Genomic DNA, 17,096 nt, shown 5'->3' with positions numbered 1-17,096 from the left:
AGAAGCCTGTGCTTCCAATAAACACTGGTGTTATATTTTGGTTTTGGTTTTATTTGTTTTGTTTTGTTTTTCCTGTGACAGCCCAAACTATATTGTACCAAGTTTGTTAGGACTTAAATCTCACACAGGTATTTTTATTTTTGTTTCCTCACCTCTAGGCACAGACCCCACAGGCTCCTCGGACTCTGGGTCCATCACCTCCTGCCCCATCATCCACTCCAACACCAACAGTCCCCATTGCCACTCTGAACCAGCCTCCACCACTTCTTCGTCCAACACTGCCTGCCGCCCCTGCTCTTCACCGACAACCTCCTCCACTCCAGCAGCAGGCTCGGTTCATCCAGCCCCGGCCAACTCTCAATCAGCCTCCTCCACCTCTCATTCGCCCTGCTAACTCCATGCCACCCCGCCTAAACCCAAGACCAGTGTTGACCACGGTTGGCGGTCAGCAGCCACCTTCACTCATTGGGATTCAGACAGATTCACAGCCTTCACTGCACTAATTACGCTGGACAAAGGCTCACCTATCATTGTACCAGTGCTCATCTGACTGATCCAAACAAGGCAAACTAGTCCTTCCTGTGGCGGGGGTCTAGCCTAAGAGGGTGCGCACACACGGGAAGTGTGGCGGTGGACTAGTGTAAGTGGTGTGACACAGCAGGAGGCCTCTGTTTGGCCTCCTTTCTAGTGCCCACTGTGATCTCATGGGAAGAAAAGTATTCTGTCTACCAAGGGGTTTTCGTTCATTTTTACTGTATTTATTTTGTTGAGGTTTCTTTTTTCCTGCCTCTTCATACTCAAAACTGTTAGTACAAAAATATTGACTTAGGAATTGTAAAAAAAACAAAACAAAAACAAAACAAAAACAAAACAAAAAAAAAACTCCTTAAGTTCCTTAAGGATGTTTATCTTTCTGCTTTTTTCTTTAATTTAAATTTTTTAAAAGACACTTTCCTATGTTAGGAGTGCAAGATAAATAGCCTGCATTTCAGATTTTGATATGTTCATATTTAAGAAATTATAGCTTCATATCCCTTTTTTCAAAATATGTTGCTTTTTTTCTAAAGGAATTTTAGTATATTCCTTTAAAAGAAAGCAATTAAATCAATTGCAAAGCAATTATATGAAACCACAAAGAATGTATTGAACCTGCTAATCCTTTAACATAGTTTGGGGTCCTAGTGCAAAGTCCTTGTTTAAAGGTCATTGACCCTGTTATCTATCAGTAATAGAGGTTTGGAATCACTCACATGCAGAAAAAGGACTTAAAATTTGGTGAGATATAATGTTTTTTAAGTTCTTTGAAAATATTAATTTTGAAAAAAGAAGTTTCTAAATGCTATTTGCTTTTAGCTAGTATCTGCCTATGTTGGGAATTTAGAACAATTTTCAGTTATGTAGAGATGGTGGTTATGGAAACATTTATTTACAGTTTATCTTCTGAACTTAAAGTTCATACTCACTAAGAGGATCTGTGTTTGATACAAAGAGTGTTTGGTTTGGTTTGGTTTTTTTTTTTTTTCCTTGCTAAATCTCTGTTGAACATCTGAATACATTTGTATGATCCTTTCAACCAACCTGAGCTTGTGGTTTGATTTAGGGCTAAGTCATCGGCATCACAAGATGAGCTCATTGTGTTGTTGCAATAATTGTGCCGTTAGCTAACGTACTGAGATCGTTTTTATGAAGAAACAGAGGCTTAAGGCCTTTTTATTCCAATGCAAAGTCATTAGCACCCACAAAGAATATTTTACTATGGCGGAGTTTCAACAGCGTGTTACTGACAGCTTTGATAGAATGACTTCATATGGGAAGCATGGCTTGCTGTAGAGGGACACTTGCTAGGGCCGCAGGCTGCCCACATCAGAGGGGTCATGTTTCCTTAAGTACTGGAAAAAAATAATCCCTTTATGGGCTCTCCAGCCCATTGGTCAATTTTAATTTTCAGCTTTCCCTTCAAAAGGACCCTCTATTCTGATGTGATTGAAAGTGGCTTGCAGAAAAGGCCCTTTTTTTTTTTCTCATCAGATCACCTTAATAGTTTATGCCCCGTATAAAATGTAACTGATCTAAAAATAATAATAGAGAATTTATACTTATTTTTACTTTAAAAGCCATGGAAGACGGTTATGTATCTTAAACTGTCTAGAGCATTTTTGAAAGCACTTGTCTTGTGTACGTGCATATTATACCGTGACAGCTTTCATCGTCTTGTCTCTCGTCAGTAGACCTGCAGTACAGTCTGTGGGAGATGTCAGTCAAGTTGTTCAGCACCAGCATCTGTCCAGATGTTCAGTATCTGTGGCTTAGGTGCTGTATCTGAGGGATGTGTTGCAATTTTCTTTACAAACACTAGAGCACACAGTAGAAGAATAGTAGTTTCATTAGTAATATGACACATGTATATAGTGAGATGTCTTCATTGTGTGCTTTGCATATTTTGTAAATATTTTGCACGTCATTATTTTCCTTTTTTGTTTGAGCAGTGTTTGGCCTGGAAGAGTAATATGCTTGCTGCTTAAAGGATTAAAGATTTAAAGGTGTCCATGTCTTCTATTTTTATATAACCTCATATTGTATGAGAATTTAGGACCTCTCACTGTGAAATTCTAAGTACTGGTTTATATATATATATATAAAGCAAAGCCTAGAAATTTCTTAATGACCATTTTTGTTAATTCTGAAGTTATCTTTTTTGAGAGATCTACACCAAAGTGTTTTTATAACATAACTAAAAATAAATCACATTGTTGCTACTACTGTTAAAATTAACGAAAAAGTATTTAATTCCAGTGTAATATGGATGGAATCAAAGGTAAGTTACGATCAAGAGTGAGCTTACGATTGAGTAGAATTGAGTAGAACACACAAAGTGAAAGAATGTAAAATTCTGTTTTATGTGGAGTGCCATCAGAAGGTGTGGCCCATGTTAAAATGCCTCTTCCCAATCAAGAAGGCTTCATGGGTATGCCCAACTGCTTGGGTTTTAGCTGACTCCAGATGCGGTCAAGTTGACACCTAAAATGAGCCACCACACATACAGTCCACCAAGACTTTCATCCTTGTCTGTCTGTTACTGAAGGACCACAATGGTACCTGGAGTCTTTCCTTTGTGTTTTTAATATCAGGTGTTGGCATTTTCAAGCAACCTCTACCCCGTACTGCCCCAACCTTTCCTTGGATCTGTGCTCCCCTCTTCTGTGACTGTCCCCATGTCACATCCTTTGTCCCTCCCCCTTTCCTCAACATGTCTTCTGTCCCTGAACACTTAATGAGGAAGCAGTGAAGGGAGATAGTAGTTGCATTGGGGTATTTGCAAGCTGTCATTAACAAACTGGAGACTACAATGAGGGTGGGTTTTCCAGGTGTGACATCTTAGAACTCTGGCAGGAATTTGGGTGAGCAAGGTTTTTAAGGACAATGGTGGGGTGCTGTTAGAAATGGGCCCAAGACCCCAGGAAAACGACTACACAATCCAAAGTATGTCATGACAGCAAGGCATATATATATATATATATATATGTGTGTGTGTGTGTGTGTGTGTGTATTATTTCAAACTAAGCAGGCAAGTGCAGCTAGCAGGGTCCCTGTTCAGTCCTTCAAATTCAGCAACCTTGTGCCTGACTCCATGGTCAGTTGGCCCCCAAGTGTGGGGCTGACTCACTGTTGAGAAGAGGGGGCAACCCTGAAAACGTATTGTGATTTCATGAGGTCCTGACCCTGAGGGGACTTGAATTTCTGCCAAGAGGCTTCCTTACAATTCTTTAATAGAATTTTATCGAATTTAACCCTCTGATGGAAAAGACAGTCCATTTTGCTTACATTTCCCACCATAGGAGATATGAGACTGAAGAGCTGTCTTCAGGGGTATCCACATTTCCCCAGGTGTAAAATAACAGCAGGTCTAGATTCAGAACAATAAGACCCCTAACTAAAGTGCTTCCTCACACAGACACCAGACACAAGAAGTGTGAAAAGAACAGGCATGCGGAGTCAAACGTGCTCTGCAACAAACTCAAGAGGACGGGACCACTTCCCGTATCAGCTCGTAGCAAGGCAGAACAAGAGACATGTGCATGTCTTAGGTTTCTAAGCTAGAATTGCAGCTACTGTGCACATAGGCTTAGAGAATGCAGTCTATGTATATGGATATTGCCTGCTGCTAGGAACTGCTTCACTAGTGAATGCAGTGCTGGCAGCCCCCAAAAGAGCATCAGTTCCCCTGCAATTGGAGCTATACACAGTGGAAAGCTGCCTTGTGGGTGCTGGGAATTGAACCTGAGTCCTTTTTAAAAAAAGCAACCAAGCCAGGCGTGGTGGCACACGCCTTTAATCCCAGCACTCGGGAGGCAGAGGCAGGCGGATTTCTGAGTTCGAGGCCAGCCTGGTCTACAAAGTGAGTTCCAGGACAGCCAGAGCTACACAGAGAAACCCTGTCTCGAGAAAAAAAAAAAAAAAAAAAAGCAACCAGTAGGGTTGGAGAGATGGCACAGTGGTTAAGAGGACTGACTGCTCTTCCAAAGGTCCTGAGTTCAATCCCCAGCAACCACATGGTGGCTCACAACCATCTGTGATGGGATCCAATGCCCTCTTCTGTTGTGTCTGAAGACAGCTATAGTGAACCTTTGTAAATTAAATTTTAAAAATCTTAAAAATAAATCTTTAAAAACAAAAAGAATAGAAAAAGCAATCAGTGCACTTAACCATCTCTCCAGAGTGTTTGTTTGTTCACTTGGTTTTTTTTCGAGACAGGGTTTCTCTGTGTAGCCCTGGAACTCACTCTGTAGACCAGGCTAGCCTCGAACTCAGAAATCCGCCTACCTCTGCCTCCCGAGTGCTGGGATTAAAGGCATGTAACACTGCCGGGTTTAAGAGTATCTTTAAAAACAAATTTTATCAGTTTGGGGAGATCTGTCCTCTGCCTGTCTTTTTGTTGTAATCAGCCCACCAAAAGGCAGAGCTGAGGGCAGGGTTCTTTGATGGAATGGGAATGATCATCTCTTGCTAGTCAGGAAGATAACTCACAGGTGTTGGTGCAACACACTTGGTAAGCCAGCAAGTCTTCTATGCACACCACAATCAGAGGCTTGCTTTCTGCTGGGGATTGCTGCTTGCCATCCTTTACACGAGCCACCTGATGAGCAGGCTTTCCACTGTAGCCTACAATGGAAGTTAATCATGCAGCTTCAAGCCCAAGGAGGTTAAATGTGCAATTTGAAGCCCAAAGAGATGTTTTCTCCTTGTCTGACTACATCTACCATTAGGTGATAGTATGTATTTTTTTTCACAAAAATGTTTATATTGATTCTTTGGGATATTTATATCATCCATCCAGATCATACTCACTTCCCCGTTCTTCCATGTCTTCCCCACAGCCCTTGTGATTACACCCCAATTTAAAAAAAAATGCATTTGTGTTGTCTACATACTCACTAGAGCATGATCAGACATCCAGTGGGCAGACCCCTAAGGAAAGCTGGGTTCTTCTCCACTGTACACTCACCAAGGCATCAAAGGTAGAGAGCTGCACCTCAGTTTATCACAGGTTTTAAGAGTTCTCTTCGGCTGGAGAAATGCCTCGGTGGTTAGGAGTACGGACTGCTCTTCCAGAGGTCCTGAGTTCAATTCCCAGCAACCGCATGGTGGCCCACAACCATCTGTAATGGAATCTAATTCCCTCTTCTGGTGTGTCTGAAGGCAGCTACAGTGTACTCATAAAAAAAAAATAAATCAATCTTTTTTCAAAAAGAAGAGTTCTCTTTGGTGGCTTCCTTTTTAGGCTGTTACATGGGGGGTTGGGGTGGTGGTATCATCTACCATTAGGTGATAGTATGGGCTTCCATGCCCCTCTTTCTCAACTGCATCTGCAGTCATCATCACTGCCAAAGTAGCTTCCTTGATCTTTACAGTCAGCTGGAGCTCAGATCATGGCCTTCCTCGTGGTTTCTGGAAACAGCCAAGACCATGAACATGGCCACCTGCTGCACCAAGATCATGGACCCAGACAAAGCCCTTGAAGGCAGCATGGGTTCAGATATCACTGTGGCCTCTGGTGGCAGCAAAGGCCACTCAGATCAGTATGGCCTCTGTTGGCAGCACAGCCCACCAACATGGCTTCAGACCAGAGCATAGACTGCAGATATATGCATGGTATTTGGTGGTAATATGGGCCACGGACATCGACTCGACCCCACCGCATCAGGACCACACATAGCCTTCATGGGACCATGAGCCATGGTGGTGCCTCCATAGAGGTCCAATCCAGAGAGTGAACCGTTCCCCATCTTGGGCCTCTGCCATTTCCCAGAGCTAGGACAATCCCGTGGCCTGATAGTGTGTTTGGAGCTGGGGGATCAGCATCTGTCTACGCTGTGAGGTGCTGCACATCATCCCACCGACCCCACTATCCACCTCAGCCCTCTCTCTCAGCCTCTCCCTCTTCTCGGCTCTAGCTCTGCCTCTCCTCATAGCGCACAGTGCTCTGCTCTTCCGTCTTTCCCCATCACCACAGCACATTTGTTCATCTTAATGGCGTCTGCAGGCCCTGGGACAGCCTTTGCCCTGTCCAGCTTCTGCCTACCTGCCCTGGAATTATGCTTTTTGTCCTCAACTAACACATGACTTCATCAGTCTTGTTGTATAAACTGAGGGAAATAATGCATTCGACCAACAGGTGGCAGCCTTCCCTCTTCATCAGACTGCCCAGTCACACCAACCAGTTAAACCACTGGTGGTAGGTAGAGTGTCCTGAAGAATCATATATTTGCCCTTTCCTTCTGAAGAAAGAGTTTGTGTATCATGCCATCCTTCTCTTTATAAGTGACTCTAGTTTAAGGACTAGTAAATCAGTTTACTATTAAATAGTATATGGAAATAATGAATACTTTCAAAATATTGAAATAATGCTCAAATCTGGCCCTGTCTTCATGCCTGATTTGACACCTGCAGAGACATCTTCTCTTGTCTCAAAACAAAGCAAAACAAAACATAAACTTTCTTGAAGGTACATGAGAAAAATAAAACATGATTACGTAGAAAATTGGATGTGACGGTGTACGCCTGTAATCACAGTGTTCAGGAGATGGGGGAAGAAGGCTAGTAGTTTGAATGAGCCTCAGCTGCATAGCAAATGTGAACCAGCCTAGGCTACAAGAGACTGACTCTGGGATCAACACCACAAGCTGGGAACATATCCTTCACTTCTGACTACTCTGATATTAACACTAAGAGCACTGGCTACTCTTCCAGAGGACTTGAGTTCAACTCCCAACATTTATGTGAAGCTTAATAACTGTCTGTGACTCCAGGTCTCTCTTCTGGTCTCCACAAACACCAGGAATACACGTGGTACACAGACATGCAAGCAAGCAAAATAAAAAATAATTAAAAAAATTTAAATGTACGAGACCACACTTCTCCAATCCCACCAAAAAAGTCCTATCTATTCTCATTTAGACTTCTGTCTGTGAGTCCGGTGGCCACCATTTGGAACACAATAAGAACTTATCCTATCCCAGTTTTGGACTTCATCATACCAAGACCTTGGGTCTCATATTTAGAACAGATTGCTTCTTTCAGAACCATAGCTACATTAGTCATTTCAGACATGGTCTTTCCAGTCTATATTGCCTGTTTCCTATGGTGTCTAAATCCATAGGGTCCTGTCACCTTGCAGTCATGTGAAAGAAGGTGGAAAGTAAGGTAAATAGATGTATTGTTGGGAGGGTTAGGGAAGGAGAGGACTTAGGCTCAGTCTCTTTCAGTTCTCACAAGAGTAATCTGGTCCAGAGGGCCAAAGCATGCCCACGGGAGGGTTTAATCTCGATAACCAAAGAGTTGCACCTGGGTGTTGGGATCCTGTTGACTATTCCACCAGATCCCACATCCGCTCCCAGCTGTTGCCCAGCTCCAATGCATACCTGTGTCCACTGCAAGGGCCCTAGTACTCTCTTCTCTCCGTGATGAACATTTGATGCTCAAGACAGCTAAGTATTTCCCGCGTTTGTCTGACTTGGAAGAGGTTAGATTTGAGATGCTAGTTCACTTCGTTCATACAGGCTGCAATTACTGTGGACCTGTAGAGCGAATACACTGTAACAACTCTGTGCTAGGATTTGGGAGGCAAGAATTCAAGCTCTAGCCTTGGGTAGGTCCACTCAGTTCTCTCTAGACCGCAGATAGAACGCTCATAGTTCAGGCACCCTCCACCAGGTGGCTCTGAAGACCAGGAGAACTAACTGGGACGCTTTTGACAACAGAACATCAGAGAGACTGTCAACGTTACGCTAACAGCAGAACGAGGACTGGCAGATTTGTACTGGACTGCAGCAAGTTCAGGGAAGAAGTGATTTGAGCCAGATCTCTGATCTTGAGCAAACGTGTCTACTCAAAGAATAAATAGGTTTGGGGGGTCGGAGGGAGGCTGATTGAAGAGCAAAATATATACAATTCAAAGGCGCACAAGATACTAATGTTTCTAGAAAGAGAAGCCTAGGCTTCTAGGGTCTGGGTGATTCCCAGCATCTAGAGGGATACTTCGCCCAGCTCAGGTGAGTTTCTGGCCGCTGTCAGAAGCCTCACGCCCCGCCGCTTGGGCGCCATGACCACGCCCCCATCCTCGGCCCTGCCTCTCGGGAGACATAACCACGCCTCCACCTTCAGCCCTGCCTCTTGGGCACCCTGACCACACCCCCATCGTCAGCCCCGCCCCTCCCGGAGCCCGCCGCTGGAGCTGGCCTAACCCGCTGCTGAGGCGAAGCAGCCTAGTGCCCGCCGCCGTAGGGCGCCAGCGGAGCTCCGCGAGCCCCGCAAGTGGCGAAGTCCGGGTGAGCTAACCGTCCCGGCTCCTCAGAAACCGAAAGCAACTCAGGGTGGTGAGCCGGAGGCGTGTGTGGTAGCGGGCGAACTGAGGCGACGCGGGACACCCGCGCCCGGCCGAGGGCACTTTTGCAAGACTTGTGAGCACAGCCCGTTAACGTGAGCTTAATGCCAGGGTCTCGAGCCTGCGCCGGTGCTATAGCGCGTGCTCGATTGGAAACAGAACCCGACTCTGCAGAAGGTGAGTTCCAGATTTCAGCAGACCCGGGCGCCTAGAGGTGAGCACCCACCGCAGGTTGGACGGAGACAGTCCTCACACCACTGCTTGACCCCCTTGCCACCCAACTGTGAGGTGTTACAGTTCTGAGGACAGTTCTGAGGACTTTTGTTGCGGATCCCTCTGGGCCATTCTGGTTGGCTTCTTTCTTCCTCAGCCTCTCCACTCTGTCTGCTGACTTTCCATATTTGGCTATTTTACTTTCGTGAGAACTCTGTTTATCTCGCTGCGGCAGGCGCGGGGCTCGTCGGAGTCCAGTTGTGGGCTAAGGTCTGTAAAATGAGGAGAGACTCCCTTCTCCCCAATCCTCTCCATGGCCTGTGAAAAAAGGCATCCAGCTTGTTGCAATAAACATCGGGCATAGGTGCTGTGTGAAAACTAGATTAGGGCCAAAGAGGACGGTTCCCTTTTCCAGGAATATACACATTTTTTAAAAGTCTTAGGGAATACTTAAAATGCAAAGAAATTGGTTAAAGCATTTCTGAGAATAGAACTTCCTGGGTGTGTGAGAGATAATTTTAGACAGCAAACGTCTGGGTTAACGAGTCCTCCCCAATCCAGAGATCCTAACATAACTGAGAGTCTGGATAAAAACCTGACACCTTGGACAACTGATTTAAACAGAAAAGGCAGAAATTACAGATGGAAAGATGGATGGGAGATGAAGGTGGGAAAGGTAGTGAGTTCAGGAAATGGGTTGTCTCCAGACTCTGGACTGTAGTCTCCCTGGTCTCTTGTAGGGCTAGCTGTGGAAAGGGGCCACAACAGAGAAGGGTGACGTTCTCAGGGTCCCTGGCTAAGGCCGGTGGTGTGGGACAAGGATGGCCGACGTCAGTGGAGAACCCACTGGATGTGGGTGGATGACATAGGGGCCCAGCCACTGGGAGTAAGAGCTTTCCTTTTTGGGGTATCTCAGGGTGACTTGCAAAGTTGGGGAGCCAAAGCCTCTGAGTCAGTCCTGTTAGACTAGGGGGAGAAACAGCCTTATGTAGTTACAATCCCCACTTTCCTGAGGGGGGCCTTGAAGAAAAAAGAGCCACTAAACGTGAAGCTGCCCCTTATGGTCCATTTGCTCCTCACTCAATGTCATGTGCTCTCATTTTGTCCCCCACGACACCCTTGTGAGTCAGGGTAGCTTTGCACATCCCCCAGATGTCGAGGGGAAGCACCTAGTGTCAACTCAGTCCTGAGCTCTGCTGCTGGGCCAGGCGGGGGACTCTGAGGTTTCTGCTTCAGGACTGTCAGCTTGGTTCCTCAGAGAGCCACAACTGCCTACCTCCCCTTTAGTCTGAGGGGTCAGCAAAAGGACCCAGATTCCCCTAAGTGCCTGGAGCATCTGTTCCAGCAATGTGGGTAAAGTTCTGCTGGAAACTGCCCCTGACGTTGTATGAACCAATGCCACACTGTCCACGCAGCCAGCCAAGTGACTGGGGAAGGATCTGTGTCTGATTTTGTGGTAGCCTGGAATCTGGCATTGGTTAGCCTAAAAAGATGTTGGCTGAACTGCACTCCGTTTATTTGGGGTGTGCCTCCCAGTTACTGAGGGCGGGTGTTAGTAAGAGTTGATTAGATCCCAGGAATCAGATTAAGATGCAGGTTATAAATAACCTATCACATTACACTAGCTTCTCTTTCCCAGAGAGAAGGGAGAGGTCCCACATGATTTCAAGCTAGAACTCAGAAAACCTCATAGCAGGGAATGGGCAGCAGCCAAGCCTGAGCCTTCTGAGGCAACTCCTATGTTCTTTCCAGTATATGTTGAGTAGAGGAAGCCAAGACTCTCTGGACAGATGTGAGAACCAGTGAGGAGTTGGCCCCTGGCCGAAGTTTTAAAGACTTAACAAACCAGAAGAAGAGGACACCGGAACAGATGCAGTCTCTAAGTGCTTTCTCCACCTGGGTTGCAGCTCTTCCAGGGTTCTTCTGGGCAGGAGCTAGTGCTCCTGAAGAGACTGGTCAGAATGGGAGGGGTGACAGGTGTAATATCTACCAGCATGAGAGACAGGGAAAGGTGAATCACTCTATAAGACAGAAACAAAATGCCAAGGGCTGGGCACCTGCTGCCACCACCCAAGGATTGGGCCAGCATTGGTGTATTGCTTTGCTGAGATAAAAGTACTTAAGGAATTCCTATGTGTGGTCTCTGGCAAGCCCTGTCTTATGAGGAAGTGGAATAGTAGCAGACCTCGAAATAAAAGTGAAAATACTCGTTAGTCCTGACAGAAACTCTAGTCCCCAGCATATTTTGCATATTAGTATCTGCAGGCAGCTGGCTGTGATGCTCTAGCAAATGCAGTGTGCACGTGTGCTGCTGTGCCCTGTACCCAGATGTGCAGGTTGGTCCTCCACGTCAGGGACAGCCCAGAGAGCAACTCTCATTTCAGCAGCCTGGTCCAAGTCAGTGTCTCTCCTCAGCAATCCAAAACACCTCTGGAATCTCCCCACAGCCTTTTCTTCCCTTAAGGCCAAGCTGCACTCCTCCCAACCCAGTCAGAAACCTCCACCCCCATGAACAACCTACTGTGTGTCTTCTTCCTGAGGTGCTCCCCCTGCTCCTCCCCTGCTCCTTGGTCTCAGCTGTCTGCACTCTGCCATTGACCTAACCCTAACCCTGACCTGGGAAGCCCTGTGTTTCCCAGAGTTTCTCCCAGGTTCCCTAGAAGCCTCTGGAAAGAGATTTCTGCACTTTGGGCTTCTGCCTCACTGGGTTCCCTGCACCTGCTGTGCTGCTCTGAGGCTTAACAGGGCTCCTGAGGTCTGACAATCCTCTGTCGCCAGCCAGCAGGCGCCATGCAGCTGTCCTCTAGCCTGTCCATCAGCCACCTCCTTGGACCCTGTCCTGTCCCCACTGGCGTTCCCCAGTGTGGCCTAATTCCTCCCATCCTCCTCCTGCCTTGGAGGTGCCAATGTGGCTGCGTCTGGACGCCAGTTTTGACCCTAGACTCCTGTCCTGGAGTTCTTTCACTCTAAGGCTTAAACTACATTCTAAAGGAAAGACACTTGGCTTCTGTAATATTAGCCACCTTGATTGGCTGTGGTATCTCAAGAGCTCCCAGGACACCCTTGTCACTCACATCAGCCACTCCAGCCTCCCAGTTCTCCCAGCTATTGCAAAGTCCACTGCTGTCTCCCTGTTCTTGTCAGCTCCTAACTAGGCTCGGAGTCTCTTTCCTGGACAGCCTGAAGCACTCATTTACTCTCTTCAGGTCCAGGTTTGACTGTCTTGGTTTTTTTCTTTCCACACTGCTGCAGAGGGTCTTCTTAAGACTTAGCCTGGTTAACACCCATTTCTTTCACTGTGTCAGAGTGTAAGAATGTGGGCTGCGTGACCTGATGAGCTTGGATTCAAATCTGGATTTCATTCTTTTATTTTTGAGACAAAAATCTCACTACATAGTTCGGGCTGCCCTTGAACTCACAATGTAGCCCAGGCTGGCCCATAACTTAACGGTAACCTTCCTGCTTCAACCCGCTAAGTGCTGGTATTGAGGGCACTTGGTACCCTAGCATAAGAAGCAATCACATATGGAGTTTTGACTTTCTGGGTGTGATATGTGATTAAGGCAAGTTGCCTAATTCTCATGAGCATCTGTGGTCCTGACTGGCTCAAAGAGGTGGTGCTATCTCCCGCCTGGGGTGGCTAGACAGGTAAGATGAGCCAATATCCGCACCAAGCCCGTACCTGAGAACTCAGGGAGACTGTGTGTTTAACAAGGCTAGAGCTGGGAGACCTCTGGGGCCTTGAGGAATGCATTCCTGACCTAAAGGCATTCAGGTTTAAGTAAAAACAGACACAGACTGGCAGATGAGCTTCCATGTGCCAGGGTAGACCAGAAACCATGTCATCCTATGCCGTTGCTTCTCTGTCTAGGCCAGAGACCTCAGGGACAGGGGTGAGTGGGTTGGGACAGTAACACTGGGCGTTAGCTAGAGTGAGTCCCAGGCAACTTCAAAGACTCAAGACTTGGGGCCAGGACTCTGGGTCCTTGGGGAGACTCAGACTGAAGCGTTGAGAACAAATAGCATTTGGTAGAAGGCCAGCACAGTGGGGAGCAGAGGGAAATTAAGCAGAATGGAGAAGTAAACCAGAGGTTTCAAGTCACCAGGAAAGTCTCCTTTTTCCTTATTCAGATGGGTGGCTTAGCGCTGGAGGAGAGGGGAGAGTGAGTGGGGTCAACAAGCAGACATTGCAAAGGGCCTCCTGAGAGAGAAGCTAGGAACTCACCTTGGGTACAGCCGAGGAAAGCTTGCCGTATCTCCCAAGTCAGCATAAATCAAAGACAACAGAACAGAGCAGGGCTGGGTAGCCAGCTTTGGGGGTAAGAGTACTGGCTACTCTTTGGGAGACCACATGACAGCTCATAATGGTCTATCATTCTGGTTCCAAAGGATCAAATGCCCTTTTCTGGGCCCTGCTGACACTGTGTGCACATGGTATACATCCATACATGCAGGAAAAACACGCACACATAAAAATAAATATGTTTTTAAAAGAAACAGAACAAAATGATGTAACTACAAAATCAGGTGGGGTTTAAGCGATATGGGCAGACATGGGTGTTGAGACGGCTTTGTAGCCAGGGAAGAAAATGGATTTTCACCTAGAGGTAACTCTGGAGGGAACAGCCAGGGCAGAGATGTCTGCTTCATTTTGGATGCTTTGAACGTTTTTGGGTTTTGTTTGTTTGTTTGTTTGTTTGTTTGTTTGTTTGTTTTGAGTGTTTGAGGTCTGCAGTGGTACAGATGGGTCTCTCAGGGAGGTCATCCAGGTTCAAAGGAGAAGATGGGTCTCACATCATTGTACACTGTCTTCCACGCCAGCTCAGGGTGCTTTCAAGGAAGCTATACAGTATTTGAAAGTAACTGCTGTTAAATCCGAGCAGTCGGGGGTTAACTGTGTCACATGTGCTACAAGGATAGACTAGGGGAAGACCAGAATGACCAGTGGCACTTCAGTCACAAGTGGCCTTGACAAGAGAAGTTGGAGAGCGTGTTAAGAGGCTTTCTAGGGAAGCTGAGGTTATGTGGGCTAGTAGGGATGAGACACAGGGATTCCAGGGACATCTGAGAGAACCACAGCTTTGGCTCTCCACAGTTCTGTGAGAACCTTAAGCTGAAGGATGGAGCTGGCCAGTGTGGAGAGGTTAAAGGTCAAGCAGGTGAGCAAGAGTGAGAAGCCACCATAGACGGTGCGAGTTCAGGGCAGGCATTTACCAGCTGGGGAGTTTGGCTGAAATCAGAGTTTACCTCTGTAGCTACCATAAGAGGGCAAGGGCAGATCAGGGGCCCCATGTAGGGAGCCGCACAGGTGTGGTGGCAGGAAATAGAGGCTGTTCTGGTCTGATGACTTCTTTGTTTTTCTGTGCAGTAGGAAGTAGTTTCCCAGGGAGGCTAGAGGGAGTAGTCAAGGTTTGTACAGAAAAGTTTGAACTAGATATTGAAAACACAGAGGGGTGAAAGCGAAAGGCTGGCCTCATGCTCTTGCCACGGTGATGTCTCCTGAAAGGGACCCAGGCAAATGAGATTTTAGACGTAGGACCTGTGTAGTGAGCACCTCAGGGTGTGGGACCTAGACAAGAGCCTCATGGACATTGGTTGACTTGGTCTGTTGCCTGTCTGTCCATGCACATCTTTTCAGCCCTTTCCTGTTTACCCAGGCACCCAGTGCCCTGAGGCTGCCGCTTCCTCTGTGGCTCTTCCCTGTGTGAGCGGAGACCACTGTTCAAGGTTTAGTCTCTTCACCAGCAGCCCACCCCAAGTCAGCCACCATGAACCACCCTTGCTCTCCCTGTACAAGTTCAAGGTGCACAGGGAGCTGGCATAAGACGTCTTGGTCCCTGAGTGGTGCGTGTAGTGGTACAGAGGCTGCTACTGGCTATGACGTGGCATCCACTCATCTCAGTCTGTGCTGAGCACCAACGGTGTGTGATGTTCCAAGGCCTGAACCTCAGTAAGCAGAAGAAACAGCCGGGTTCCTGTCGTACTTTATTCAGGTGGGGAGGTCAGGAGCAAAGGCATTGAACAGTTGCTACTTGGTAGCAAGCACAGTGGGTGGCAGGTGTTGACTGAAGGGGTATGCTTAAAGTGAAGGAGCGAGAGGCATGGTGAGTGGAGAAGCAAGCAGAAGGCAGTTCTACCGTCAAAGGTCACACAAAGCCATTGTGGCTGGAGACTAGGACAAGGGAGGAAAATACTAGAAAATGGGAACACAGGATGAGGACCACAGCACATCAGCCTAGACTTCCAGGGACACCCTGAGTGTCAAGGGGCCCTGGGAGCTGAACAGAGACAGAGCCAACTTCTGGATTTTGTTGTTATTGTTGTAGGTTTTTTTGTTTTGTTTTGTTTTTGAGATTATATTTCATTTCCCACTTCCTTTTCCTCTCCAGACCTTCTCGTGTATCTATCCCTCCTTGCTCTCTTTCAAATTCCTGGCCTCTTTTTTTCCTTAATTATTGTTACATGCATATATGTATATGTACTTGTATATTCCTAAATATAACTTGCTCAGTCTGTATGATGTTACTGTACCTATGTTTTCAAGGCTGGTCATCGGTGTGCTCTTTCTTTCCTGGGGAAGAGTATCTCTCCACACTCAGCACTCCTGTGTTTCCTGGAGTTCTCTGTGTAGGGTTGAGGCCTCATGCCCACCCCACCGGTGCCCAACTTCGGCATGCCTGTTGTTCCGCTTGTTCTGCTTACATCTGGGCAGCCTTGCTGGTGAAACTGTCACTAGGACATACAGTCTCACAGCACACCCCCTGCTCCTCCGGCTCTTAGAGCCTTTCTGCCTCCTCTTCCACAGTGTTCCCTGAGCCTTACCTGCGGGAGTGTTTTGTACGTACGTTCACTGGGACTGGGCTCTACAGACTTATGTCTTTAAAAGGGCCATTCGGGCTACAGGCTGTAAGGGAGTAGGCAGCTTCAGAGGCCAACCTTGAGACCAGTGCTGTCACCAGGGGAGAGATGGCTGCGGCTTTGGTGAGGGTCGGTGTACTGAAAACAGGGGCTGGCTGGGAACAGGAGATTGACAGACTTGGTCTTGTGAGATAGAGAGGAGCCAAGAATGATGCCTAAGTTGTGGCCCACACCAATAGGGTGAGGGTGGAGGTGGTGACATTTCACTGGGATGGGGAAGGACTAACAGGTGTAGGAGGAATGAGCATGGGTATTCGGTTTGTGATACTAGCCAATGCAAAGAGTGGATGAGGTCATTGAAATGAGGCTGGAGTTACAGGTAGGATCAGAGCAGCTAGAGTTGGAAGCAGGAAGATGGCAAATTCAAGTCCGCCTGGGTCCCAAAGTGAATGAGTTCAAAGCTAACCTGGGCAACTTAGTGAGACCCCAATCTCAAAATGTAAACGGGGGGTGGGGGGTGGGGGTAGGCTCAATGATAGAGTACCTATTTAGCATATATGAGGTCTTAGGTTCAGTCACATGCATATGCACACACACATTCTGTAAGTCACTGCTAAACTATATATATATATATATATATATATATATATATATATATATGTGTGTGTGTGTGTGTGTGTGTGTGTGTGTGTGTGTATGTATATATATGTATATATACATATATATATGGTGTTTGTGATATCTAAATAAGTTTCTATTATTTAAATTTGGATCCCATTTCCAAGATATCTTGTTATATATATATATATATATATATATATATATATATATACAAATGTTTCAAAACTCCAAATTTTTAAAAACAAAACTAAAATTCAAAATCTGATCACCCCCAAGTGTTTTGGATCAAGGATGAGCAATATGTGTTTAAATCTCTACTTTAGGGGCTGGAGAGATGGGTCATGGATAAAAAGCACTTGCTGTTCTTGCAGAGAACCTGGGTTCACTTCCCAGCATTCAGATGGTGGTTTACAGCTGTCCGTAGCTCCAGCTCCAGAGTATCCAGAGCACCCTTGTGGCCTCTATAAAGCACTGCACACACTGCAAACACTCATACACACACACACACACACACACACACACA

At 46.5% G+C, this 17,096-nt stretch overlaps 2 protein-coding genes across 17 annotated transcripts in view; both read left to right on the top strand.

Moving 5' to 3' along the window:
- Positions 1-2,768, top strand: part of Rcor3 (REST corepressor 3) — a 39,529-nt gene extending 36,761 nt beyond the window's left edge. For 11 of the 16 annotated variants that reach the window (XR_001783754.2, XR_003954421.1, XR_003954423.1 and 8 more), the window contains one exon: positions 159-2,545. Coding sequence is in view for 9 of the 16 variants with exons in the window: in XM_030252870.1 (XP_030108730.1) it covers positions 159-503 (345 nt within the window). In the remaining 7 variants the exon portion in view is untranslated. Of the gene's footprint in view, positions 1-158 lie in introns of all 16 variants that reach the window. The other 5 variants (NM_144814.3, NM_001290278.1, NM_001346740.1 and 2 more) reach the window with 2 other exon arrangements.
- A 5,946-nt stretch (positions 2,769-8,714) lies between these two features.
- Positions 8,715-17,096, top strand: part of Traf5 (TNF receptor-associated factor 5) — a gene marked incomplete in the record, with an annotated part of 95,397 nt that continues 87,015 nt past the window's right edge. The window contains 1 exon segment of the mRNA NM_011633.2: positions 8,715-9,058.

The sequence above is a fragment of the Mus musculus genome, chromosome 1, assembly GCF_000001635.26.
Source record: "Mus musculus strain C57BL/6J chromosome 1, GRCm38.p6 C57BL/6J".
In the NCBI taxonomy this organism is placed as follows: Eukaryota; Metazoa; Chordata; class Mammalia; order Rodentia; family Muridae; genus Mus; species Mus musculus.
Note: the sequence above shows the minus strand (reverse complement) of the source record. Positions and strands in the feature narration are given on the sequence as shown.